Source organism: Vipera berus (assembly GCF_964194415.1).
Source record: "Vipera berus genome assembly, chromosome: 16".
NCBI lineage: Eukaryota > Metazoa > Chordata > Lepidosauria > Squamata > Viperidae > Vipera > Vipera berus.
In genome coordinates this window covers 4,602,843-4,630,183 of record NC_138219.1, presented here as the reverse complement: position 1 = coordinate 4,630,183, position 27,341 = coordinate 4,602,843, and the positions used below count along the sequence as shown (strand labels likewise).

Below are 27,341 nucleotides of genomic sequence, written 5' to 3'. Positions count from 1 at the left end.
GTATAAAGCGAAAGAACGCCCAATCCTTCTGTTAGTAAATCGAAAAAGCCGCAGTCCAGAGAAAGCGCCTCCAAGGTGCCCACCCTGAGTTAAGTCATCGGTCAGCCATCTTCACCAGAAGCCTCAGAAAACCCAGCTCGGTTATTTCCGCAAAACCAGAGTTTAGTGTTTGGCACTAAAGTGACAGCCTCGGCATCCTGGCCTCCCTCGCAGGGTTTGTGGGAGGAAAGATGAGCCAGATGCAAGCCTGAGCAGAAACAGCCCAGAGCTGAACTGTGGGAGATTTGTGCAATCGTGACCCAAATTCTCTCCTGCTTCATGAAGAGTTCCTTGGCCTTCCAGAGGATGATTACAGTTCCCTTGCTCCCCGGCCGAGACGGGCAAAGGATTATGGAAGCAGTAGTCCCAAGCTTCTAGAAGGCAGCAAAGCAAGATTGCACTGATCCTTCTTTCCTTCCTGCAGATGTCAACGAGTGCCAGAACGGTTCGTTGTGCACCCACGGGGTTTGTGTAAACACACTGGGGTCCTTCAAGTGCCAGTGTCCGGTCGGTTTCCAGGCAGTGAAGGATGGGCCTCGCTGCAAAGGTGAGAGAGGGAAGCGAGGGGTTTGGTATGAACTCTTGGGAAGCGATCTTTGCGGCTGGGAAAGAGAACTTTTGAGCATGTGCGGAAGGTTTATCTGCCTGAGTTTTCCATTCTGTTAATTTTTTTATATGCCATCCATCTCACTGTCCAGCGACTGGGTGGCATATAAATTTATTAAAAAGATGATAGATAGATAGATAGATAGATAGATAGATAGATAGATAGATAGATAGATAGATAATAGATAGATAGATAGATAGATAGATAGATAGATAGATAGATAGATGATAGATGGATGATAGGTGGATAGAAAGAAAATAGATGATGGATGGATGATAGGTGGATAAAAAGAAAAGATAGATAGATAGAGATAGATAGATAGATAGATAGATAGATAGATAGATAGATAGATAGATAGATAGATAGATAGATGATAGATAGATAGGTAGGTAGGTAGGTAGGTAGGTAGGTAGATAGGTAGATAGATAGGTAGATAGATGATAGAGATAGATAAGATTAAGATAAGATAGTGGACAGACAGACTGATTCATTTGGGGGCTGAAATGTGGCTATGATTGAGCATTCTGACAAGTAGCATGAAAGACAAGAATGCCAATAAGCATGTGCAGAGTTCTCTGTCATTTCCTGTGAATAAACCCTGACCAATTCGAGATTAATTCTGAGCCACTCACCCTCCTTGCCCTTTTTGCTGATAAAAACTGGGGCACCGTTTTTCTTTTCTTTTCTTTTTTTTCAACCTTCCTGCCTTTCCAGATGTGAACGAATGCGAGTTCCCGGCAGCCTGCATTGGCGGGGAGTGTGTAAACACGGTGGGGTCTTACCAGTGTCTTTGCCGGACGGGATACCAGTTGGAGAGGAATCGAAAATGCCAAGGTTTGTGTCTCTGTGTGCGTGTGTGTGAGTCAGCTCTTCTCCCATCTGCTTCGGTAGCAAGTTGGGGCTCACAAGAGGCATCCTGCATCACTGATCCACGGCTTGCAGTGTGCGAGCTCACGTTTTCTCCATGGTTGATCCGTTCTGTGTGTCAGGTTAGGTTTTGATTTCAGAATCAGAATAGAGCTGGAAGGGACCTTGGAGGTCTTCTAGTCCAGCCCCCTCCCTGCTCAAGCAGGAAACCTAATATCATTCCAGACAAGTGACTGTCTAGTCTGTTCTTAAAAGCCTCCAGTGATGTAGCACCCACAACCTCTGGAGGCAAATCGTTCCACTGGTTGATTGTCCTCACGGTTAGGAAGTTTCTCCTTAATTCCAGGTTGCTTCTCTCGAATAAAATAGAATAGAATAGAATAGAAGTTAGAATAGAATAGAATATAGAATAGAATAGAAAATAGAATAGAATAGAATAGAATAGAATAGAATAGAATAGAATAGAATAGAATAGAATATAGAATAGAATAGAATATAGAATAGAATAGAAAATAGAAAATATTTTCTGTGGGTGCGCCTGCCCTCTGGAACCAGCTGCCCGTGGAGCTCAGAACTGCCCCTGACCTACATTCATTCCGCCGAGACCTGAAGACTTGGCTCTTTGAGCTCTCTGACCCAGGCTGAGAATTTTAACTTGGGTTTTATTTTCAGGGATAATTTAATCTTTTATTTGTCTTTTAACTTGTATTTTGTATTGGTATGATTTTAAAATGCCCTGTAAACCGCCCTGAGTCCTCCGGGAAAGGGCGGTATATAAATCTAATAATAAAATAAAATAAAATAATAAAATAAAATAAAATAAAATAAAATAAAATAATAAAATAAAATAAAATAAAATAAAATAAAATAAAATAAAATAAAATAAAATAAAATAAAATAAAATAAAATAAAATAAAATAATAAAATAAAATAAAATAAAATAAAATAAAATAAAATAATAAAATAAATAGAATAGAATAGAATAGAAATGAAATTAGAATAGAATAGAATGTAGAATAGAATAGAATATAGAATATAGAATAGAATAGAAATAGAAATTAGAATAGAATAGAATGTAGAATAGAATAGAATAGAAATTAGAATAGAATAGAATAGAATAGAATAGAATAGAGTAGAGTAGAGTAGAGTAGAGTAGAGTAGAATAGAATAGAATAGAATAGAATAGAATAGAATAGAATAGAATAGAATAGAATAGAATAGAGCTGGAAGGGACCTTGGAGGTCTTCTAGTCCAGCCCCCTGCTCAAGCAGGAGAACTTATACCATCTCAGACAAGTGACTGTCCAGTCTCTTCTTAAAAATCTCCAGTGATGGAACGTCCACGATTTCTAGTGGGAAGCTGTTCCACTGGTTAATTGTCCTCACTGTCAGGAAGTTTCTCCTTAGTTGCAGGTTGCTTCTCTCCTTGGTTAGTTTCCAACCATTGTTCCTTTTCATGCCTCTGGTGCTTTGGTGAATAACGTGACCCCCTCTTCCTTGGGGCAGCCCCTCAGATACTGGAACGCTGCTATCCTGTCTCCCCTATTTCATCTTTTCTTTAGACTAGCCAAACCCAAGTCCTGCAGCCCTTCTTCGTACGTTTTGGTCTCCAGGCCTTGGATCACCTTAGCTGGCTCTTCTCTGAATTTTTTCCCCAAACTCTCAACCTCTTCTTTGTGATATGGTGACCGAAACTGGATGCAGTATTCCAGGAGTGGCTTTGCTAAAGCTTTCTAACGTGGTTCCTTCACGTGATTTTGACTTGTCTTGACCTTTCCGTAAAAGTTTGGGTGGGGGAGGAAGTCGGAGGCTGAAGAACGCCTTTTGTCCCTGGCACAAACCTTTCCCCAATGCCTCCCCAGACATTGACGAGTGCACAAGAGATCTTGACCTCTGCCAGCCCCACGGGGTGTGCGAGAACACCCAGGGCTCCTTCGTGTGCGTGTGTGACGAGGGATTCACGCTGGCCAAAGACCAGCAGAGTTGTGAAGGTAGGATAGCACACAGAGTGCGCAAAGGGAGGGTGTGGGGGGGGAAACACACCTGACGTGGGAGAAATTCCTCCGGGACTCCCGGTGACGATGATGGTGGCGTTTCTCCGCAGAGGTGCCTCACCACAAAAAAGAGTGTTACCTGAACTTCGATGACAGCGTGTTTTGCGACAGCGTGCTGGCCACCAACGTGACACGCCAGGAGTGCTGCTGCTCACTTGGGGCCGGCTGGGGGGATCACTGCGAGATCTACCCCTGTCCCGTTCTCAACTCGAGTAAGTGGGAAAGTTCTCGGGTCCGATTCTGATTAAATTGGAAATTATCCTTGTTCCAAACTCAGCTCGAGACAGAATGACAACAGTTGGAAAGGACCTTGGAGGTCGTCTAGTCCAACCCCCTGCTCAGGCAGAAAGCCTGATACCATTTCAGACAAAAGGGCTGTCCAATCTCTTCTTAAAAACCTCCAGGGATGAAGGAAGGAAGGAAGGAAGGAGGGAAGGCTGGAGGAGAAAAAAAAATGGAGGGAGCGAAGGAAGGAAGGAAAGAAGGAAGGAATAGCAGAATAATAGAACAGAGTTGGAAGGGACCTTGGAGGTCTTCTAGTCCAACCCCCTGCTCAGGCAGGAAGCCCTATATCATTTCATAACGTCCAATGATCACTATATGAATTGGTGTAAGTCGAGAACGACTTGTACTCTTTTTTTTTAAAATGGGAATTGTGATTTGAATTTTCACCCGTCTCTTCTGCCTTCCCTGGACCAGTTGAGTTCCACACGCTCTGCCCCGACGGCAAAGGGTTCATCCTGGACGAGACGATCCTGAATTACGGCATCCCGACGCATCGAGGTGAGCGTCGGGACGCTCGGTCCCCCTCCCTGAAAGCGTGGAGGGTGGAGGCCTTTTGAGGTGGCCTTGATGGGAGCCGGGCAGGGGGGGGGGCAATCACAGCATCTCTCTGGGGCGGTCCTCTTGACCAGCCTCTCCCTCCCCCCCCCCCGTGAAGCTGGGGGGCCGGCCGTGGGTCTTGAGCTGCTGCAAAGCGGGATGAGGAGATGGCTACGTATCGAGGCCCCCACGGGATGCCTGCGCCATTTTGGCAACGTGGGGATCTGCTTAATAGCCTTCTCTTTCTCCTTCGTCCCTTTCTCCTCCTCCCGTTCTTCCTTTGCGCCTCCCGCGTCCTTATCGCTCTGTTCTTCCCCTCGTCTTCCTGTCCTCCTCCTCCTCTTCGTCTCCTTTCTCCTCCTCCTCCTCCTTCTCTCCGTCGTCCCCTTCGTCCTCGCCTTTCCTTCCTGCTTTTTCTTTTTTCCTTTTTCTTCCGCCGTCTTTTTCTTCTCCTCTTTGCCCTCCTCTTCCTGCCCCTCCGTCACCTTCCCCTCTTCCTTCTTTCCCTTCTCATCCTGTTTTCCATCTTTCATTTCCTCCTCCCCCCCGTCTTTTTCCTTCTCCTCTTTCCTCTTCCTTCCCCTCCCCCCTCGCCTCTTTTTTCTTCTCTTCTTCCTGTCCTCCTTCCCTCCTTTTCCTGCCCCTCCTTCACCTCTTCCATTTTTCTTCTCCTCCTGTTCTCCATCTTTTCATTTCTTCTTCCTCCTCCTCCACCCCCTCCATCTTTTTCCTCCTCTTCCTCCTCCTCTTTGTCCTTTTCTTCATGCTCCTCCGTAACCATCACTTCTTCTTCGTCGCTTTGTTGCTCTTCCTCCCCTGCCTTCCCTCTCTTCCCCCTTTCTTGTTCCCTCCCGTCTCCAGACATCGACGAATGCAGCCTGTTTGGTGACGAGATCTGCAAGGAAGGGAAATGTGTGAACACACAGCCGGGCTACGAGTGTTACTGCAAGCAGGGCTTCTACTACGATGGCAACCTCTTGGAGTGTGTCGGTAGGAAGGGAAGCCCAGCAGGGGCAGTACTCCTCCGAGTAGCAACAGAGGAGGAATCAGGCTTAAGTATAGATAGTCCTCGACTTACAACAGTTCGTTTAGTGACCAAAGTTACAACGGCACTGAAAAAAAGGACTTACGACCATTTTTCACACTTACGACCGTTGCGGCATTCCCCCGCGGCCACATGATCGAAATCCAGACGCTTGGCAAGCGACTCACGTTTATGACGGTCGCAGCGTCCCGGGGTCACGCCATCCCCTTTTGCGACCTTCTGACAAGCAAAGTCAAGGGGGAAAAGCAGGATTCACTTAACCAGGTTACTGACTTTAAAAGTGCAGCAATTCACTTAACAACGGTGGCGAGAAGGGTCGTAAAACGTGGCCAAACTCAGCGAAGTAATGTCTCGCTTAGCAAGAGAAATTTTGGGCTTCGTTGTGGTCGTAAGTCAAGGACCACGTGGTGATGCTCTGGCATTTGGAGTGTGGCTGTCCGGGGCAGTCCGGGCCAGGAGTTGGAGCCCTTTGGATCAGCTTTTTTTTATACAGCTAGTCCTTGACTTAACGACCACAGTGGAGCCCAAAATTTTAGCCGCTAAGTGAGACATTTCCTAAGCGCATTTCGCCCCATTTTACGACCTTCTTCGCTTCTTAAGTGAATCCCTGCAGTTGATAAGTTAGTAACACGGTTGTTAAGCGAATCTGGCTTCCTCCATTGACTTTGCCTGTCGGAAAGTCGCACAAAGGGGATCACGCGACCCCCGGACACTGCGACCGTCATAAATTGAGTCAGTTGCCAAGCGTCTGAATTTTGATCTCGTGGCCACGGGGGATGCCGCAACGGTCCTAAGTGTGAGAAACGGTCATAAGCCACTTTTTCCCAGTGCCGTTGTAACTCTGAATGGTCACTAAGTGAAGGGTTGTCAATCGAGGATTGCCTGTAATTCCCAAGAAAAAAAAACACCGTCATTCTAATCTGAGGCCTTGTGAATTCGCAGCCAGGATCCTTTCAGTCTGGCGAGCGCTGGCGCTGAGTAACGGCTCCTACTCTCTTCCGCCCTAGACGTGGACGAGTGTCTGGACGAGTCAAACTGTGTGAACGGGCGCTGCGAGAACACACGGGGCAGCTTCCGCTGTGCCTGCCCGGCCTCAACCACCTACGATGCTGCCCAGAAGAAGTGCATCCCGACCAGCCAAACCGGTGAGCGGGGCGGAATTTTTTAAGGTAGCGTTTCTCAGCCTCGGACACTTTAAGATGGGTGGACTACAACTCCCAGAATTCCCCAGTCAGTATTCCGGTATTTTTTTCCTTCCTCTTTTTCTCCTTCCTTCCTTCCTTCCTTCCCTCCCTCCTTCTCTCATTCCCTTCCTTCTTTCTTTCATCTCCTTGCTTCCCTCCCTCCTTTCCTCCCTCCCTCCCTCTCTTCCTTCTTTCATCTCCTTCCTTCCTTCCCTCCCTTCCTTCTTTCATCTCCTTCCCTCCATCCCTCCCTCCCTTCCTTTCTTCCCTCCTTCTCCTTCCCTATCTCCCTTCCTCCCTCCCATCCTTCCTTCCTTCCCTCCCTCTCTCTCCCTTCTTTCATCTCCCTCCCTCCCTCCCTTTCTTCCTTCTTTCATCTCCTTCCTTCCTTCCTTCCCTCCCTCCCTCCATTCTTTCCTTCCTTCCTTCTTTCATCTCCTTCCCTCTGTCCCTCCTTGCCTTTCTTCCTTCCTTCCTTCTTCTCCTTCCCTCTCTCTCTCCCTCCCTCCCTCCCATCCTTCCTTCCCTCTCTCCCTCCCTTCTTTCATCTTCCTCCCTCCCTCCCTCCCTCCCTCCCTCCCTCCCTTTCTTCCTTCTTTCTCTTTCTCCAAAAGTCGGGTTCTTTACAAACCAAAGCCCCAGCCATCCCCTGGCCCAGAAGGTTCCCAGCTCTTCCCCTGTTGAATTTCTAGCCCGTCTCCCTCGTTTCTCCTCTCCCCACCTCCACCCCCACCTCCCACCACAGACAAAGTGACCGACCGACGGGACGTCTGCTGGCAACTCCGGGGCGAGGACGGGATGTGCTCATCGCCGTTCGGGGGCCAACAGTTGACCTACGAGGAGTGCTGCTGCCACCACGGCAAAGGGTGGGGTTACCACTGCCACGCCTGCCCGCCACGCAGCCCAGGTAAACGGGGCATTCTGGGAAGACTGGCACCTCGCCCTTCCTTCGGGCACCAGCTCTGTTTTCAAAGCCTGGGCCGGCGAAGGAGTGGGAAATTCTCCAGAGATGGGCTGATCAGACAGACTGCAAGTCTAGCCGACTCTTTTTTCAAAATCAGGATTTAAATTGGGGAGCTGAAGGCTCTGTAGAGCGTGTGCAGAGTTCTCTTGCCTTTCTGACACACTTGGAACTGGGGAAGAGGCCTTTGCGGGGAGAGATGACACTACAGCAGGGGTAACTTGGCCCTTTGATGACTTGTGGACTTCAACTCCCAGAATTCCTCAGCCAGGCGTGCCTGGCTGAGGAATTCTGGGAGTTGAAGTCCACAAGACATGAAAGGCCCAAGTTTGAAGACCCCTGCACTACAGCATCCTTCTTTGTGCCTTAATGTGTGTTTGAGAACCTACGAGCCAGTTTTGCTGTAGTGATAAAATTAAATCTTGTGGATGTTCTTCTGCTTCTGGGCCCACTTGGGGCCTCTGCCCGTTTCCGGAAGAGCGATGTCTGGCGACAGGACGGCGACAATGAGGACTGGGGCCTTTTCTCTCCCCCAGGTTTCAACTGCCAGTCTGCTCCAAGCGAAAGCAATTCCTTCTGGGACTTCAGTACCCCGTTTGGGGAGGTGCACAAAGGTGAGCCAAAGTGGGGAGCAGAGCAAACCTGCATCGATAACGTCATTGACTGCGGAACTCACTGCCACAAGAACCAGGCATAAGTAGCTTTTGGGGGGGGTGAGTCGGTTATAACTTCAAATAGTCAATAAGCCACTGGTCGTAAGTCAAGGACCACGTGTAACTTGATTTTTGTGTTTGCCAAATGTTTATTAAATGATATTCTTGGTCTTTTTTTGTTCTGGCTGAAGTGGACAGCCGGAAACGTGCTTGTTCTGCTCTGGATTCAGGATTTGGCTGGTTGTGTGTACAGGGAGCAGACCAAGCAAGAAATTACCCAGGTTCCCTTTCCAGATGTTTGGGCCTTTTTAATCACATCTGTTTGTTTTGGCTACAGAGGCCGACAGTTCAGAAGAGGATTCGGACGAATGCCGCTGCCTGAACGGGCGCTGTGTCCGCACCCAGCAGGGTTCTGTGTGCGAATGTCCCACAGGCTTCCAGCTAGATGGCACTCGCACCCGCTGCTTGGGTAAGAGGGGCGGGTGGAGGGCTTCCCCGCTTCTCTGCTGCTCTGATATTCTTGGCCAGGTCACCCCTTGCGAAGATGGGGCAGCGAGTGGCTAATTTCAGACGCTCGGAATTACGTGGAGCCTCTGGATTCAGTGCAGTCTACCGTAATCTCTTCCTTCCTTTTAGATATTGACGAGTGCCAGGAGCTAAACCAACGGGGACGGCTTTGCAAAAGCGAACGCTGCGTGAACACCAGCGGCTCCTTCTTCTGTTCCTGCAAGGCGGGCTACTTGCGGTCCTGGCCACGCGGGATCTGCATGCCTCAGCGATAGCGTGTCGTACCGACCGCAGCACGGAAAGCCAGGGGACGTGGCCAGCCACGAATGCCCCAATGGCCGTGGTGAGCTTCTTCTCGCTGTCCACCGTTGGAAACTGGATCCTGGGCTGGGAGCAACTTTTTTTTTAGTCTAAATTCAGCAAGAAAGTTTATTAAGGACCTTTTTTTTTTAAAAAAAAAGGAAAAAAAGTTGTTCCAGCTACTATGAGGGGCATTGATTTTTTGCTATAGATTTTATACCTACTCGCGTTTCTGTTCCTTTAACCCGCTGGATTGTTAGGGTTTTGATTTTTTTAAAAAAAAAATAGTTTGCACTTGTTTCTATAGGATTTAGAAATAAAAAGAAACATTCTTTTGTACAGAACAGACATTGGTGGAAGGAAGATAAAAGACGGAAACTTCAAAATTAATCTGCTAATTAAAAAAAAAGGAAATTGCCATGTAAATTGCCATGTGTCTGATTTGATCTTCACAGCATTATAAGTGGGAAGTTTTGACTACCACGTGGGGCATTTAACATTTTCAGGCCAAAGCATGTTTATACCCTACCCAAATATTTATTTTTTAACCATCACTCCAAGTCTCATCTCTGTGATTCTGCAGGGATGCTGATATTTTTAAAGTTACGGTCCTTTCTGGGATCCTTATTTTGTGGGTTCCTATCACAAAAAAAAGGGACGCGGTGGCTCAGTGGGTTAGGACGCTGAGCTTGTCGATCGGAAGGTCGGCAGTTTGGCGGGTCGAATCCCGAGTGCCGCGTAACAGAGTGAGCGCCTGTTACTCGTCCCAGCTTCTGCCAACCTAGCAGTTCGAAAGCACGTAAAAAATGCAAGTAGAAAAATAGGGACCACTCCGGTGGGAAGGTAACAGCATTCCGTGCGCCTTTGGCGTCTAGTCATGCCGGCCACATGACCACGGAGACGTCCTTGGACAAGCGCTGGCTCTTCGGCTTTGAAACGGAGATGAGCACCGGCCCCTAGAGTCGGAAACAACTAGCACGCATGTGCGGGGGAACCTTTACCTTTACCTTTTTATCACAACGTTCTCGTGCTTTGCTCAATTTATACAATTTGATGCATAAAATAGTAAAACTAATAATGAATAGAATTGAATAGAATTGACGGTTCAAAGTTACAACAGTGCCGGACAAAGCATTTTGCAAATGTCCTCGAACGTACAACTCTGACAGGATCCTCACAGTCCAACGGTCGAAATTCAGGCACTTAGCAACTCACAATGATCTGGGGCCCTGGGATCGCGAATTGTGACCTTCACAGCCAGCTTTCGACAAGCAAAGACAATGGCGAAGCTAACAAATTTCAGAGAATCAAATTCTGGGAGCTGAAGTCCAAATGTTTTAACATTGTCAAGATTGAGAAACAAATGCTGTAATGTAAGTTATCACTGGAAGTTTTCAAAAAATAGTCTGGACAACTCTTTGACTGGATGGTACAAGACTCTTGCCTGGAGCAGGGGGTTGGACTAGAAGACCCTCTGGGGTCCCTTCCAGGCCTAGGATTCTATGTCTGTTGTCTATCTCTGGCTTAAGTGCAACATCCACATTCATTCGTAATCCTAGCATTGCTACCAGCGTAGCAGACTAGCAGTAATACTACGGTAGTAAATCAGTAAAGGTAATCCTCATTTAGCAACCACCATTAGGACCAGACTCTTGGTTATTAAGCAAAACAGCCAGTCAGCGAAACATAACAAATTGATTTCATCTTTCCTTTGCCCAACAGACTTACAAAGCTACTTTTTTCATCACTGTCATAACTGTAAACTGTTGCTAAATGAGGATTTCCTAGGCGAATGTAAATTACTTGACCAGATGATTATTTATTCAGATTAGATTCACTTATCTGAAATGGGATACGTTCTCCTGCTTGAGCAGGGGGCTGGACTAGAAGACCTCCAAGGTCCCTTCCAGCTTCTATTTTATTCTAGATTGATATCCCACCTTGGTTGAGGTCAGCCATCCATGCCAGTCTGGGCATCCCCAGCTTACTGTCCTTGCAGCAGGGCTGGCTTCATGTTCTATAAATCTTGTTTACTTAACCAACCACAATCCGTTGAGTTGCCCAACATGGAATTTTTGACAGTTGCTGCACACCAGTTCATGGCTACATTGCAGAGCATGCCCCGCTTAGCATCATCATGGGTCTGGCTGATTGCATAAACCAGAGAAATGAATTATTAGAAATACAAGCGTGCAAGGGATATGATTGTTTAGAAGGTGGAGCCCTTTAAATCTGATATTTTGCTTAAAAATCCTGAAGCCAAAGAGAAGGGGAAACCTTGCACAAGGTAGCCAAGATTTCCCCTCTCTCTCCTATCTCAGTTGCATCCTCCTCTGAAGAATTTGAATTAAATTTAGGATTAGAATTAGGAAGAGGGAAATGTATGCTTCTGGGGGGAAAAAAACCCTGAATTTATTTTAAAAAGACTGGCACTGAACATGGAAGTGAAAGAGGTGAAATGCAGAGAGAGAAAAAAAATCTTCCAGCCAGCCTTTGGAATCTGATCCCAAAGAGATTCTATTCCTGTAAACTACAAGTCCCAGAGTTCCTAGGGTGATTTAAAAATAATAATCACGTACTAGTTCCCAAGATTCAGTGGGATTTCCTGACTATGGCCTCTGATGAGAACCTAGAGATAAAAATCAGAGAGGAGCTCTAACGCCTGGAGATAGCACTTCCGGCTTCATTTTTTTTAAAAAAAATCCCTGGGAATCCACACAAATGCATTCGAATTTTTTGGCATTTTTGCTACAAAATGCTGGCAAATATTGCTGCCGCTGCAGTAAAGTTAGGATTAGCATCTGGTTAGCCCAGGGGAGATGTTTGCTTGGATTTTTGCAGGCAGACCGGGTGCAAAAGCCAGATTAAATATATATATATATTTATTTATATAAAACAAAATCACATGTTGCATTTCCAGGCTGCAGAACCCTTAAAGCAAGAGGGGGGCGGGGGGGGTGTCTAAAGCCAGCCAAGCACAACAGCTTGCTGGGGAATTCTGGGAGTTGAAGTCCACTAGTCTTGACCCCGCCCACCCCACCGGAGACTTTCCCCGCCCCCCGCCCCCCCTCCAAAGGTTCCAAGCAAGTCCTCCCAGCCTGCTTTGCAGAAGGGGGACTTCAGCGCCCAGGCTCCTTTGCGCGGCGGGGCGTGGCCGGCGGGGCGGGAGGCGCAGGCGCGATGGCTTGGCAGCCGCGCGTTTGAATTGCCGAGCAGGAGAGGTGAGAGGCGCGCGGGGGGGGGGGCGCGGACCCCCACCCCCCTTCCCAGTTTGCAGCAAGGGGGAAGCCCCTCGGCCCAACCGGCCGGGCTGGGGACGGGGCTGCAAGGAGCGTTGCCTTCCCAGCGCCCTCCAGCCGCTTGCAACGCCGGTGGGGAGGGTCCTTTTGTCCCTACCGGGACTGGGTGAGTGGGTGGGGGGTCGTCCGGATCCCATGCAGCGCTGGAGTGGAGATGCCTTCCCGGGAGGGGATTTTTGCCTCGCGTTGGGCTGGCTGAACCTAAAGCAGGGTTTTCCCACCTTGCAATTGGACTCCGTGTCCCAGAATTCCCCAGCCAGCCAGCCAGCCATGCTTTAAGAGGGGTGGACTTCATATCCCAGAATTCCCCAGCCAGGATGCTTTAAGAGGGGTGGACTACAACTCCCAGAATTCCCCAGCCAGCCATGCTTTAAGAGGGGTGGGCTTCAAGTCCTAGAATTCCCCAGCCAGCCATGCTTTAAGAGGGGTGAGCTTCAACTCCCAGAATTCCCCAGCCAGCCATGCCTTAAGAGGGGTGAGCTTCAACTCCCAGAATTCCCCAGCCAGCGTGCTTTAAGAGGGATGGACCTCAACTCCCAGAATTCCCCAGCCAGGATGCTTTAAGAGGGGTGGACTACAACTCCCAGAATTCCCCAGTCAGCCATGCTTTAAGAGGGGTGGGCTTCACCTCCCAGAATTCCCCAGCCAGCCATGCTTTAAGAGGGGTGAGCTTCAACTCCCAGAATTCCCCAGCCAGCCATGCCTTAAGAGGGGTGAGCTTCACCTCCCAGAATTCCCCAGCCAGCATGCTTTAAGATGGGTGGACTTCATCTCCTAGAATTTCTTGGTCAGCATATTTTTGAAGATTCATGAACTTCAGCTCCCAGAGTTCTTCACTCCATATGCTTTTAAGAGGGGTGACTTCAACTCCCAGAATTCCCCAGTCAGCATCCTTTAAGATTGATGAACTTCATATCCCAGGATTCCACGGCTGGCAGTCCCTTCAGCTACCAGAATTCCCTAGCCAGCACGCTTTGAGTTGGGTGGACTTGGACTCCAACATTCCTCGGCAGTCTGGGGAGAGTTGAAGCCCGCCCCTCTGAAAGCCTGCTAGCTGGGGAATTCTGGGGGTTGGAGTCCACCCCTCTTAAAGTTGCCTGGAGCCGCACTGAGCTTTCCAAAGGAGCCCATGTTTCCCTGCCGTGGGCGATGGGACCTTCTCTTGCCCTCCCTGCCTTCAGACCCCCTCCTCTTTCCTTGCCTTGCAGCCCTGCGCTGGCCATGGGGCTGAAAAGTGCCCAGAAGGCTTTGTTCCCCTTGCGCTCCGTCTCCGACGTGGTGCGCCTCTTTGCCCTGGAGCTTCACCGGGAGCAGCCGGACTTGGTGCTCCTCTCCTTGGTGCTGGGCTTCGTGGAGCACTTCTTGGCCGTCAACCGGGTCCTCCCCACCAACGTGCCGGGCATCAGCTTCGAGCCGGCCCAGGGTCCCGAAAGCCTGACCTACTTCCCCGTGGCGGATTTGAGCATCGTGGGCGCCCTGCATGCCCGCTTCACCGCCCAGATCCGAGGCGCCGTCGATCTCTCGCTGTACCCGCGGCCGGACGGTTACTCCTCTCGGGAACTGGTCAAGAAAGTCTCGGACGTCATCTGGAACAGTCTGAGCCGTTCTTACTTCAAGGACCGGGCCCACATCCAGTCGCTGTTCAGCTTCATCACAGGTGGGGGCTCCGTACGGGGGTGGGGGGCAGTAAGGGGAGACCTAAGGAGAAGACCTTCCCTGCCAAGGCAACGGACAGGTCGTCACCGATTTATGTCCGTAATTGAACCCAGAACTACGGACTTATTGGTTGTTAAGCAGATGCGGCCGTCCTGATTTTTCAACATTGGTTTGTGGCGCTCGTTAAGTGAGCCCGGTGTCTGCAATGGGTGTTTCTTTTGCCAGAAACTGGATGAGTTTTTTTTTTTCTCAACAACAAAAAAAATTCCGACAAAAAAAAAGTTACAAATTGCAGTCATGTGACACTAAAAGGTAACGGTAAAGGTTCCCCCGCACATGCGTGCTAGTCGTTTCCGACTCTAGGGGCCGGTGCTCGTCTCCGTTTCAAAGCCGAAGAGCCAGCGCTTGTCCGAGGACGTCTCCGTGGTCATGTGGCCGGCATGACTAGACACCAAAGGCGCACGGAACGCTGTTACCTTCCCACCGTGGTGGTCCCTGTTTTTCTACTTGCGTTTTTACGTGTTTTCGAACTGCTAGGTTGGCAGAAGAACTGCTAGGTTGGCAGAAGCATGTGACACTGGAACCCCGCAAAAAACAACAACAACAAAACACACACAGAAAGAGAGGGTCGTTTGCTGAATGCCCCCGGATGTGATCAATCGTGTGACCGCAGGGGAGGGAGCACAGGAACTTTGAATCCGAGTCGAAAATACCATTTTGGGGGGCGGTGTGTCCACTGTTAAAGTTGTTGAACTTGTCAGCTGGAAAGCTGACAGACGGGGTTTGAGACCCGAGGTCTGTGTGACGGGGTGAGCTCCCTGCTCCAGCTCCTGCTCCCTTAGCGGTTCGAAAGCAGGCAAGTGTTGTGATTCAGGGTCAGCCTGTGGGTTCGGCAGTTGGGTCCGACGACTCAGAGGAGGAGGAGGGGGGTGTTGAAGAGCTTGCTGAGGGGGTTGGACAGCTTGATGAGAGCCCTCAGCCAGGCCCCTCCCACCTGGTCACGACGGAGACCCAGCTGTGTGAGCCTGACAGCGTGGATGAAGATGACCCACAGCTGGCCCTGTTCAAGGACGCCCGACGCAGGAGGCAGTCAATCAGGAGTAAACAGAGGAAGGCAATGGGGCACCTCGGAAGGAGGCAGAGAGAAGCCACGCCCTGAACTGTATTTAAGGGGGAATGCGTGGGAGGGCTGGTTTGCTGAAGGCAACCGCTTGAATAGCTCCTGTTTCATGGTTCGTGTCTTGTTTGCTTTTGTATCCATAAATTTGGTAGGCTTAGTTCCAGCCTCTTGCCTTCTTGTAAAAGGGGTTGTCCCTGCCTTTTCTGCAGGGCCGGTAGCAGGCTGGTACAGAACACTCCTGCTCCCTTAGCGGTTCGAAAGCAGGCAAAAGAGAGTAGATAAATAGGTCCCACTTCGGTGGGAAGGTAATAGCGTTCCGTGCACCATGCTGGTCACATGACCACAGAAGTGTCTTCGGACGTCCTTCGCACCTTCTGCCAAGAAACAGGGATGAGCAGCGCCCCCTAGAATCAGACACAGCTGGACAGGGGAAAGCTTTACAGGTAGTGCTGGACCGCATTGGAGCCTGAAATTTATGCCGCTAAGTGAGAAGTTTGGCAACCGTTCTTGTCACGCTTGTGAATCCCTGCCGTTGTTAAGTTAGCACGGTTGTTAAGTGAATCTGGTTTGCCCATCGAGTTGGCTTGTCCGAAGCGGATCACGTGACCCCGGGACACTGCAACGGTTGTAACTCTGAATCCCTTGCCAAGCCTCCGAATTTCAATCAGGTGACCACGAGGATGTGGCAACGGTTGTGTGTTTGAAAAATGGTCCTAAGTCACTGTTGGAATCTTGAACGGTGACTAAATGAACTGTTGTAAGTTGAGGACTACCTGTAACTTTTCTGTAACGTCAAACGGTCGCTGAGTGGCTAGTTGTAAGTCAAGAACCCCCCCCCCCGTATTCCTACCCTTCATATTTTGCGATTTTTAGACGTTTGTAAACTACTTTTGAGTGTTTATGCTGAGGGCGGTGGGGTATAAATTGAAGAAAAGGTACGCTCAAATGTCTGTCTAAAGTTGGTTTAATTTTCCTCCGGCTCAGGGACCAAGTTAGACAGCTCTGGGGTGGCCTTTGCCGTGGTCGGAGCGTGCCAGGCGCTGGGGCTCTATGACGTGCACCTGGCCCTATCGGAGGACCACGCGTGGGTCGTGTTCGGCAAGGACGGGGAGCAGACGGCCGAGGTCACGTGGCACGGGAAAGGCAACGAGGACCGGCGTGGCCAGACGGTCAACTCGGGCGTAGCCGAACGGGTAACCAAAAAAGGGCTGCTTTTTTTGGTTTGCAACTTTGCTTGCATTTCTCACTGAAAAGTCCAGGCCAGGATTTTTTTCTTTCCTTATTATATTCTATAGGTTGGAAGGGATTACCCCTTTAAGAGCTGTATGCAAGGGAATCTCATTTTAGCCTATTAATGTACATTTAAAGTGACAGAGGTATTCTATTCTATTATCTCTTGTTCTCTTTCTGTTTTCTATCCTATCCTATTTTCATTCATTCTATTCTAATTCTATTCTCCAGAACTGCAGGGGTGTATTGAAGGCATTTTAGAGACTTAAGATTACTTGGCTGCCTTAGTTTATTAGGTTTTTTCAATCCCACCTTCATTATTTTATAAATCATTCAAGGCAGCAAGCATTCCTAATAGTCCTGCCTCCTCCTAATTTCTCCACAGCAACCCTGTGAGGTGGGTTGGGCTGAGAGTAAGTGACTGGCTCAGAGTCACCCAGCTAGTGCTAAGGTGGGACTAGAACTCACCGTCTCCTGGTGATTGGCCCAAAGATACCCGGCCGGCTTTCATGCCTAAGGCAGGACTAGAACTCACCGTCTCCTGGTGATTGGCCCAAAGACACCCAGCCAGCTTTCATGCCTAAGGCGGGACTAGAACTCACTGTCTCCTGGTGATTGGCCCAAAGTTGCTCTGCAGGCTTTCATCCTAAGGCAGGACTAGAACTCACCGTCTCCTGGTTGCTAGTCTGATGCCTTCCCCACCAGACTTTGATTTGGGGAGAAAAATCTGCATAGGAGACTGGGATGTGTCAATCATTCTTTTGCAAGCAAACCAAGCGCTGATTCCTGCTTCAAACCTCATCCTGTCTTTGCAGAGTTGGCTCTACCTGAAGGGTTCCTACCTGCGTTGCACTCGACCAATGGAGGTTGCTTTCATGGTTTGTGCCATCAACCCCTCCATTGACCTGCACTCCGACAGCCTGGAGCTGTTGCAGCTCCAGCAGGTGAGCAAAGCACCGGTCTAGCTAGAGGCCTGATTGGGGCAAGGGAAGGTCCTCCAGTCCACCCCTTTGTGACGTGGCCGTCATACCCGTCTCTTCTTGGCCATCCTCATCTTCAGGGGGGGGCTTAATGGTGTAGGGCAGTGTTTCTCAACTTTAGGACAGGTGGACTTCACCTCCCAGAATTAAAGCATGCTGGGGAATTCTGGGAATGGAAGTCCACCCTTCTTAAAGCTTGCTGGCTGGGGAATTCTGGGAATCAAGGTCCACCCATCTTAAAGCATGCTGGCTGGGGAACTCTGGGAGTTGAAGTCCATCCCTCTTAAAGCATCCTGGCTGGGGAATTCTGGGAGTGGAAGTCCACCCCTCCTAATTTCCTGGGCTGTACACAACCACAACTGGGGCCAGAATTTACAGCCGCTTTGGCCACCGTTGTTAAGCAAACCAGGGCAGTCGTTCAGTGGATCGCACGGTCGTTAAGCGAATTTAGCTCTTCCCCTATTGACTTTGCTTGTCGAAACCCGGCTGGGAAGCTTCTAAATGGCAATCACATGACCTGGGGCACTGCGACCGTTGTAAATGCATGCCGTTTGCCACGGGGCTGGAATTTTGATCACGTGACCATGGGGAACTCTGCGATGTCGTATGTCTGAGGACTGGTTGTAAGTCACTTTTTCCAGTGCCGTTGTAGCTTTGAACGGTCACTAAACTAACGGTTGTAAGCTGAGGACTGATTGTAAAGGTGACCGAGGAGCGTGCTGTCCTCTATTCGCGAGAGTCTGCTAATGTAAAAATAGAACCGCTATTTTTTTTAAAAAAAAAATAAGTACTTCTACTTCTTAAAAATAGAATTAATTCAGAGTTTCCCAACCTTTCCAGGTTGGTGGCCTGGAGAGGGGAAGGGGAGGAAAGAGGGGGGGGGTTGTGGGAGGGGCAAAATCCCCAGCGCCTGCGACCCTCACCTCGTCTCTCTGTCTTTTGCAGAAATTATTATGGGTCCTCTACGACATGCAGCATTTGGAGAGGTAAGTAGTTCCCCCTTCCTTTAGGGGGCCTGCCCTGATTTTGCCTGGGTGAGCGACCAAAACGGGGTTGGACTAGAAGACCTCCAGGGTCCCTTCCAACTTAGTTCTTCTGTTAACTAGCGTGAGACTTGATAGAAGAGAAATATTTATAGCTGGGCTCCTTGATGCTTTCTGAGCTTGGTGGTTTTCGGGCAGATGTTTTATGACCCAACTAGGTAACGTCAGTGCTAGAAGGGAGGAGGAGGAGGAGGAGGAGGAGGAGGAGAAGGAGAAGGAGGAGGACTGCGGAGTCTTGGGGCTCTTTGAGCTTGGCGGTTTTCCTGCAGACATTGTGCTAATGTATGCCAATTAGAGTACATTTAAAGTGACAAAAAGTTTATTCTATTCTATTCCATTCCATTCCATTCTATTCTTCATTTCTCTATTCTATTCCATTCCATTCCTATTCCATTCCATTTCTAATCTATTCCTATTCTACTCTGTTCTATTCTATTCTATTCTATTCTATTCTATTCTATTCTATTCTATTCCTATTCTATTCTATTCTATTCTATTCTATTCTATTCTATTCTATTCTATTCTATTCTATTCTATTCTATTCTATTCTATTCCATTCCATTCTATTCCATATTCTATTCTATTCTATTCTATTCTATTCTATTCTATTCTATTCTATTCTATTCTATTCTATTTCTATTTCTATTTCTATTTCTATTCTATTCTTATATTTCTATTCTAATTCTAATTCTATTCCATTCCATTCCATTCCATTCCTATTCCATTCCACTTCTATTCCTATTCTCTGTTCTGTTCTATTCTATTCTTATTGTATTTCTTTTCTGTTCTGTTCTGTTCTGTTCTATTCCTCTCTGAACGTGCTTGTTTTCTTGCAGACGTTTCACGATCCAACTAGGGTACACCTTCAGTGCTAGAAGGGAAGCGAACCCCACTCCCTTCTGGCACGTTGAGGATCTTACCTACTTGGCTAATTAAAGTCTGCAAGAAAACCAGCCAAGCTCAGCTCAGCACCCAGGTGCCCATAGCTTGATTCTGATAGAACACGTGGCATCCTTGCAGTTGGGGCGCCTTCACCTCTGCTGGCTGGAGAGGTGAAACTGATCCCGCCTCTTGTGTCTCCTGGCGGTTGATTTCAGATCTGCTTGCGATAAGGGCGCCATCTTTAAAAACCAGACGGCCAGAGATGGCTGGAATTGCTTTGAGGTTGGGATCTGCTCCAGGGATTCTCCTTCTCCTTCTAGGTACCCCATGGCTTTGGGCAACCTGGCCGATCTGGAGGAGCTGGAACCCACTCTGGGCCGTCCTGACCCTCTTTTTATTTACCACCAGGTATTTTCCTGCCTTTTAAGGATATGGGTGGGTGGGAGGGACAAGGCATAGCCTCAGGGCAATAGTAAAAAAATAATAAGCTTTACAGGTAGTCCTCGAGTTACGACTACTGTTGAGCCCAGGGCTGATAATGGCTAAGCGAGACATTTGGTATGTGAGTTTTGCCCCGTTTTACAACCTTCCTTGCCATGGTCGCTAAGTGAAGCGCTGCCGTTGTTCAATTAGCAACACGGTTGTTAAGTGAATCCGGCTGTTCCAATACCTCAGGGGCTGCCCCAAAGAAGAGGGAGTCAAGCTGTTCTCCAAAGCACCTGGGGGCAGGACAAGAAGCAACGGATGGAAACTAATCAAGGAGAGAAGCAACCTAGAACTAAGGAGAAACTTCCTGACAGTGAGGAGAATTAACCAGTGGAACCACCTGCCTCCAGAAGCTGCAAATGCTCCAACACTGGAGGTTTTTAAGAAGAGACTGGACAGCCATTTGTCTGAAATGGTATAGGGTTTCCTGCCTGAGCAGGGGGTTGGACTAGATGACCTCCAAGGTCCCTTCCAACTTTATTATTGTTGTTGTTGTTGTTGTTATTATTATCTTTTATCAAAACAGTCAATTTAGCCACCTCTGATTTTGCCCCCCTTTTAATTCCCCCTCCCTCCCCTTGTCTCCTGCTAGGGGATCAGCTCAGCCAAGCAGTATTATCACAACGAGCACATTTATCCGTACATCTATTTGGCCAGCTATCACTGCCGTAACAAGAACGTCAAGGAAGCACTAGAGGCGTGGGCTGACTCGGCCACTGTGATCCAAGAGTAAGTTTTTTTATATATATAGATAGATTTTATTAGTTTTTATAGGGTTAGGAAAAAGGTGGGGTCGGGGTTAAAGTTGGGTTTAGCGATGCTGGCTGGGGAATTTTGGGAGTTGAAGTCCACAAGTCTTAAAGTGGCCAAGTTTGAGGACCCCTGTCTTAGAAGATCAACCAGCCTCTCCTATAGTTTGGGCTAGTCCTCCTTTGTTTTTAAGGAAGATTTAACAGGACTTTAATAGTGTTCTTTCCCCCCCCCCACACACACACTTCCTTTCTGCAGTTACAACTACTGCCGAGAAGATGAAGAGATTTATAAGGAATTCTTCGATGTGGCCAACGACATTATTCCCAATTTGCTCAAAGAGGTGGCCAGCCTTGCGGACTCCGCTGAAGAGAAGGGAGCTGGGGAAAAAGGAGAGGTCAGTAACATAATGACAATGTTGTTGTTGTTAGCTGCGAAGTCGTGTGCAACCCATCGCGACCCCATGGACAATGTTCCTCCAGGCCTTCCCGTCCTCTATGATCTTCTGGAGTCCCTTTAAGCTCACGCCTCCTGCTTCAGTGTCTCCATCCAGTCACCTCATTCTCTGTCGTCCCCTTCTTCTCTTGCCCTCCATCTTTCTGACAAAACGTGATCCACTGGAGAAGGAAATGGCAACCCACTCCAGTATCTTCGCCACAAAAACCCCATGGACAGTACCAAAAGGCAAAAAGATATGATGCTGGACGATGAGCCCCTCAGGTCAGAAGGCGTCCAATATGCTACTGGGGAAGAGTAGAGGGCTAGTACTAGTAGCGCCAGAAAGAATGAAGCGACTGGGCCAAAGCCGAAAGGACGCGCAGCTGTGGATTCATCTGGTGGTGAAAGGAAAGTCTGATGCTGTAAAGATTTATTCTCTGTAGGAACCTGGAATGTCAGATCCATGAATCAAGGAAAACTGGTACTTGCCTTTAAAGCCCTACATGGCTTAGGCCCGGGATACTTGCAGGACCATCTGCTGCCGGGAATGATCTCCCATCGCCCAGTACGCTCACACAGAGAGGGCCTCCTCAGGGTGCCGTTGGCTAGACAATGTCGGCTGGCGACCCCCAGGGGGAGGGCCTTCTCTGTGGGAGCGCCAGCCCTATGGAACCAACTTCCCCTTGAGCTCCGGATGGCCCCGGATCTCCGGTCCTTTCGCCGCGGCCTCAAAACACTTCTTTTCCATCAGGCTGACCTGGACTGACAGGGATTTTAAAATGTTTTTTTAATTTTTAACTTTAATTTTAACTTATTCTATTGGGGCTATTAATTTAATTTCTTTTTTAACTTCTGTATCATTGTATTTTATTGTTGTTAGCCGCCCTGAGTCCTTCGGGAGACAGGGCGGCATATAAGTCCCAATAATAAATAATAAATAAATAATAAAACTGGACACGGTCGAACAAGAATAATAACAATAATGCTACGTAATCAACAATTACTATAAAGGCCCGCTGCAGGTAGTCCTCCACCCCCACGGAGCCCAACCTTCCCGTTGCGAAGCGAGACAGTGGACACCGGAGTTTGGTCAGCCTTTCTGGCCACGGTTGTTAAGGGAATCAGTGCGGTGGTTAAGTTCGCAACGCGGTTTCTTCAATGAATCCAGCTTCCCGAGGACTTTGCTTCTCAGAGACCCGGTGGGAAGGTTTGCAAATTGTGATCACACCAGGACACTGCAACTGTCATCAATGCAGACCGGTTGCCAAGTCTCCGGATTGCAAACGCTTGATCCTGGGAGTGGTGCAGGGACGTAAGTCGCTGTTTTCAATGCTGTCGTAACTTTGAACCATCGTTCAACGATGGTTGTAAATGGAGGAATTGGTTGTAATTGGGTATGCCTAGTCCAGAGGTCCCCAACCTTTTGGGCACCAGGGACCGGTTTCTTGGAGAGAGGTTTTTCCACCGATCGGACAGTGTGCTGCCTGCATCCCGTGGACGGAGCTTTGCTTGCTTGTGCGGACCGGTTGCTGGCATGCCGTGGCCCGGTACTGATCCACGGACCGGCGGTTGGGGACCTCTGATCTAGTCTAATCAAAAGAAGGACTAGAGTTGACACGATAGCAGCGTTTTATTATTTGAGGAGCTGCCATAAGGAAAAGGGGGGTCAAACTATTTCCCAAAGCACCTGAAGGCAGGACAGGAAGCAACGGATGGAAACTCATCGAGGAGAGAAGCAACCTGGAACTAAGGAGAAACTTCCTGACAGTGAGGACAGTCAACCAGTGGAACAGCTTGCCACCAGAAGTTGCAGGTGCCCCATCACTGGAGGTTTTTAAAAACAGACTGGAAAATTGTCTGAAATGGTATAAGATCTCCGGCTCAAGCAAGGGGTCAGACTAGACGACCTCCAAGGCCCCTTCTAATTCGATTATTCTTTCTTTTAACAGTCTTTGCCAGTCTAGCCCCGCCGCTGAAGAGTCTGACCTCCTTTCCTGCCTTTTCTTTAGGCTTCACCCTCTCAAACGGGGGGCTCGGCGTTGCAGGACCCCGAGTGCTTTGCCCACCTTCTGCGCTTCTACGACGGCATCTGCAAGTGGGAAGAAGGCAGCCCCACACCCGTCCTCCACGTGGGTTGGGCCACCTTCCTGGTCCAGTCCTTGAGCCGCTTTGATGGGACGGTGAGATGTCGGCCTTGGCGCAGAGAGGGCTGGGGATACGGAGTTGGCAGAGGGGGAAGTTTTTTTGGGGGAAGGAAATGTGGTCTAGTACAAAGTCATTTAAGAAACGAGCTGTAAGTGCAAGAGGGCTTTGTGGTGGTCTCCGGGGGGGGGGCACTGCAATTGGAGCTGTTGTATTCCCCCAGGGTAGGATGGTTGTCCTTTATTCAGCTGAGGAAGACTGTAGACTAGTGTTTCCACCCTTGGCGGCTTTTAAGAGGGGTGGACTTCGACTCCCAGAATTCCCCAACCAGCATGCTTTAAGATGGGTGGACTTCAATTCCCAGAATTCCCCAGCCAGCATGCTTTAAGATGGGTGGACTTCAACTCCCAGAATTCCCCAACCAGCATGCTTTAAGATGGGTGGACTTCAACTCCCAGAATTCCCCAACCAGCATGCTTTAAGAGGGGTGGACTTCAACTCCCAGAATTCCCCAGCCAGCATGCTTTTAAGATTTCTGAACTATAACTCTCAGAATTTCCCAGCCAGCAGCGCCGTTGTAACTTCGAATGATCACTATAAGAATACTTGTAAGTTGAAGACTACCTGTAGTATTTTCTCTCCCATTCTCCACCTCTTTCTCTCTCGTAGCAGCCCGATCTATTCCAGTCGGCATCCCTGGAGATTTTAACCTGGGAGATGGGGTAATACTATCCCAACGCCTTCCAAGCCATTGCACAATATAAAATACAACGCAGCGGGAAACGCAGGAGCTAAAATAATGAGGCTGATTTGCATTGGAAAAACAGGATGCGCTTACAAGTGAATAAATTAATCTAGGAATTTGAAGAATGCACGGCGTGGGAGATGTTTTTGCGTTGGCTAGATCACAGTTTTTCTAGACCTTGACAGCTTTAAGAGAGGTGGACTTCAGTTCCCAGAATTCCACAAGCAGCAGGCTGACTGGGGAATTTTGGAAGGCCAACTCCAGGCCTCTTAAAGCAGCGGTTGCCAACCTTTCCAGCTTGGTGGCCCAGTGCCAGGGGAGTGGCAGGCACGCACGCACCATTCCATTTGTGTAAGCGGTGGGCCCGCGTGCCATCCGCTCACGAATGGAGCTTTGCACGTGAGCAGAGGGTGGTTACACTTTTGCACAGATCCACTCGTGCGAGTGGCAGGCACAAAGCTCGCACAAGCAGAGGGGCTCACGGGCGACGCGCCATGGCGCTTTCCATACGTGCACGCACTTGCTTATCTCCCACGGCCCAGATTCAAGCATGCCCGTGGCGGAATAGTGATCCACGCCCTGGGGGATTCTGGGAGTTGAAGTCCGTGCCTCTTAGAACGTCGAAAAACGCAGCTCCCCAGACCGTAGCAAAGGGCCTTCCTCCTTCTTGTTCCAGGTGCGGCAGAAGGTGACCCTGGTCAGCCGGGACCTGGATGCGAACGACGACGATGACCAAGGCAGCGAGGATCCCCGCGAAGGCCGGCGTCGGGGTCCCCGGCGAGAATCCAAGCCGGAAGAGCCGCCCCTGGCCAAGAAGGCCGCCGAACGCCGGCGCCCGAGCGCCACCCAGCGATCCGACAGGCCGCTCCCGGAGAAGGAGGAGGGTCTCAGCAGCAGCTCCAGCCCCCACCCTGAAGGCCCGGTCCTCACCTTCCAGAGTGAGAAAATGAAAGGGATGAAGGAACTCCTGGTAGCGGCTAAGATCAACTCGAGCGCCATCAAGCTGCAGCTCACGGCCCAGTCACAGGTCCAGCTGAAAAAACAAAAAGTTTCTGCGCCTCGAACGTACGCCCTGTCCTTTCTCAAACGGCCCCGGAAGTCTCTCTGATTCCGGGCGAGAAACGTTTCCAATTTCTGGGCAAATGATTGCTTGGTTTCTTCCCTTCTTCCAATTTTTCCCTCTGTGCCAACGTTTTGAGGAGACCTGTATGGCTGGGTCTTAAAACCTTGCTTGGAAATTGAGCTTTTGAAGGTGGATTTAGCTCCTGCCAGGAAGGGCTTAATTTTAAGGGATCCAGAGATTAAAAAAAAATAACACTCTGAAGGGTTGTGGAGAAGGGACAAAAAAAACCCCGGGAGACTTTAAATGACTTTGCACGGTGCAAAGAGACTTCTTGGGCATTTTTTACCCAAGTCTCACATTTGCAAGCGGGACGTGGGATAATTTCGTGTTTGCAATGGCCAGGAAGTATGAATCCTTTTTTTTTTAACTGAACGATTGAAGACCCTAACACGGCTGAATATCAGAAAAACAGCATTTTTTAAATTTAAAAACAAACGTGTGGCATTAATGTCGTAACAGACTAGATCAGCTGCAGAAAAGGGATAAGCAAAACGGAACGAGCGGCAAGCACACAACAGTGAAAAAATCTTCCCGAGTGACTATTAAAAAAAACACAAAACCATCCTGGGGTGATCACCCCACAAAGCTTATCTTTTATAAATGATAAAAGAAAGATCATGTCCAAAAGATCTGAGCCGGAGCTTTCGGTCTGCACCAGTATAGGGGATAAGAAATTTTTGTAGAAGTTTGCAGAGACAGAATTAATAAATTTTTAAGGTTCTCTTTTGTTATACAAAGGCAAATGTTTCTTTGTAGTCCTTGATCTTCTGAATCTGTGCTGGCTTTTCTTTTGACAGCGGATCAAAGCCAGCAGAAAAACAGACTTGGATAGGAATAGGGATCAAAAGTACAGGCTGTCCTCTATTTACAACAGTTCCATTTATTGTCCGCTCAAAGTTGCGACAGCCCTGAAAAATGTAACCTAGGATCGTTTTTCACACTGATGATCACACGATGAAAATTCAGACTCTTGTCAACTGACTCGTATTTACGACGATTGCAGTGTCCCGGGGTCACGTGATCCCCCTTTATGACTTTCTGACAAGCCCTTAACAGCCTTGTGAGTCACGTAACAATTGCAGTGATTCACTTAACAACTGTGGCATAACAAAGGCTGTAAAATGGAGTAAAACTGACTTAACTGTCTTGCTCAGCAAAGGAAAAGAATTGGTCGTAACTCGAGGACTGCTGTAACCTTGGTTCCCTTTGAGGGGAGAGGCAAGTTCCTACTTGTGGATTGTCAGCAATGAAACATGTCAAAAAAAATCCCTGAATTTTTCTTCCTGCCCCAGGCAGACCTTGGCCCCCATTTCTTGAGTCGAGGAGTTTCTTTTATCGCTGTCTCGGAAAATTAAATCCCTTCGTTTTGCTGTATCCTTTTATTAAGACAAGATGTGGCAGTCTAGAGCTCCCAGTTACCGTGCCACAAATTATATTCCCCCCCCCTTCCATTTGAAAAGGGGGGACTGAACCTGAGAACAATTTAAAAATTCAAAGCTTCCCCTTCTCCCATTTAAAAAATAAAATAAACCTAATTAAAGTTAAGACATACAGTACGTGAGTTGTACAACCTTCTTCCCTGTGGTTTTGTCGATGCAAGGCCATTAAATGCATCTCCGGACGATCGAAAGATTGCTGACGCTGAAAATAGCCTCTGAAAATAACCGAGTCCGGCAGCCTTTCAAACATTCATCCGTTGACTCTGCAGCATAACTCCTTTTAAGAAGCAAACTAACTAGGTTTGGTTTTGGGGAAAAAAAAATTTCCCTGTTTGACATCCCGCCTCGCGGCCTCTCCTTGCTCAGTTTTTTGGGGCTGATGTCAGTAGACAGTTCTGGTATGAGGGAAGAGGGGGTGAGTGGACAATGTTTTTATTCCCCGTTGCACAAATCAACATCATAGTCTGGGTGGACGAAAATAGAAACCAGGTCACTCTCCAGCCTTGGAAGCAATATTTGCAAGACCGACTTCATTTCTGCAAAAGATTTTAAAGGAGGAACTCAGTACAGACCAGACCAGCCTTAAGTAAATATATATTTGTCCCCCTCCCCTACCCCCCCAAAAAGGCTCTGGATTTTTGGCTAACATAGACTTAGCACCATCATCCTCTTCCTCCAATGCTTGCTGGGAGTTGATGCTAATTTAATGGTAATAAAATAAACGGCTAGAGCCATTGCTTCTGTAATGGGGGGCCTGCTCCTAACTGGGATCCTTGTTTTTTTTATTTTATTAGTCGTCATCTGTATTTCATCCGATCTGGATGGCGGGCTGAGGACACGGCAGAAAATGCTTGCAAAACAAACAGCAGCGGCGATAAATTAGCCAGCCGCGCAATTCATGCATAGGCTAAAGTGAAATATTTCTTTTCCGGTTAATGCTGTTCTAAAATCTGCTCTGCAAAACAGGTTC

The 27,341-nt window shown here is 48.6% G+C and overlaps 2 protein-coding genes across 2 annotated transcripts in view; both read left to right on the top strand.

Annotated features, from left to right (window-relative positions):
- Window positions 1-9,182, top strand: part of LTBP3 (latent transforming growth factor beta binding protein 3) — a 31,332-nt gene extending 22,150 nt beyond the window's left edge. Inside the window, exons 17-27 of the mRNA XM_081340197.1 lie at window positions 464-586; window positions 1,361-1,480; window positions 3,375-3,503; window positions 3,617-3,778; window positions 4,266-4,349; window positions 5,250-5,378; window positions 6,441-6,578; window positions 7,363-7,524; window positions 8,115-8,192; window positions 8,569-8,700; window positions 8,868-9,182. Of these exons, the coding sequence (XP_081196323.1) occupies window positions 464-586; window positions 1,361-1,480; window positions 3,375-3,503; window positions 3,617-3,778; window positions 4,266-4,349; window positions 5,250-5,378; window positions 6,441-6,578; window positions 7,363-7,524; window positions 8,115-8,192; window positions 8,569-8,700; window positions 8,868-9,013 (1,403 nt within the window). The 3' untranslated portion in view covers window positions 9,014-9,182. The remainder of the gene's footprint in view (window positions 1-463; window positions 587-1,360; window positions 1,481-3,374; window positions 3,504-3,616; window positions 3,779-4,265; window positions 4,350-5,249; window positions 5,379-6,440; window positions 6,579-7,362; window positions 7,525-8,114; window positions 8,193-8,568; window positions 8,701-8,867) is intronic.
- Window positions 9,183-12,195: 3,013 nt separating this feature from the next.
- MEN1 (menin 1) lies at window positions 12,196-26,485 on the top strand. Its single transcript, XM_081340221.1, has 10 exons — window positions 12,196-12,259; window positions 13,546-13,994; window positions 16,098-16,306; window positions 17,159-17,287; window positions 18,269-18,309; window positions 19,569-19,656; window positions 20,327-20,463; window positions 20,743-20,881; window positions 22,932-23,102; window positions 24,486-26,485. Exons 2-10 carry the CDS (start codon window positions 13,559-13,561, stop codon window positions 24,915-24,917), a joined length of 1,782 nt encoding a protein of 593 aa, XP_081196347.1. The 5' UTR covers window positions 12,196-12,259; window positions 13,546-13,558; the 3' UTR covers window positions 24,918-26,485.
- The last annotated feature ends 856 nt before the right edge of the window (window positions 26,486-27,341 follow it).

Coding starts and splice junctions, on each gene's coding strand:
- MEN1 (XM_081340221.1), top strand. CDS start 13,559: ATGGGGCTGAAAAGTGCCCAGAAGGCTTTGTTCCCCTTGCGCTCCGTC. Junction 16,307..17,158: donor ACTCGGGCGTAGCCGAACGG/GTAACCAAAAAA, acceptor CTGTCTTTGCAG/AGTTGGCTCTACCTGAAGGG. Junction 19,657..20,326: donor CTCTTTTTATTTACCACCAG/GTATTTTCCTGC, acceptor GTCTCCTGCTAG/GGGATCAGCTCAGCCAAGCA.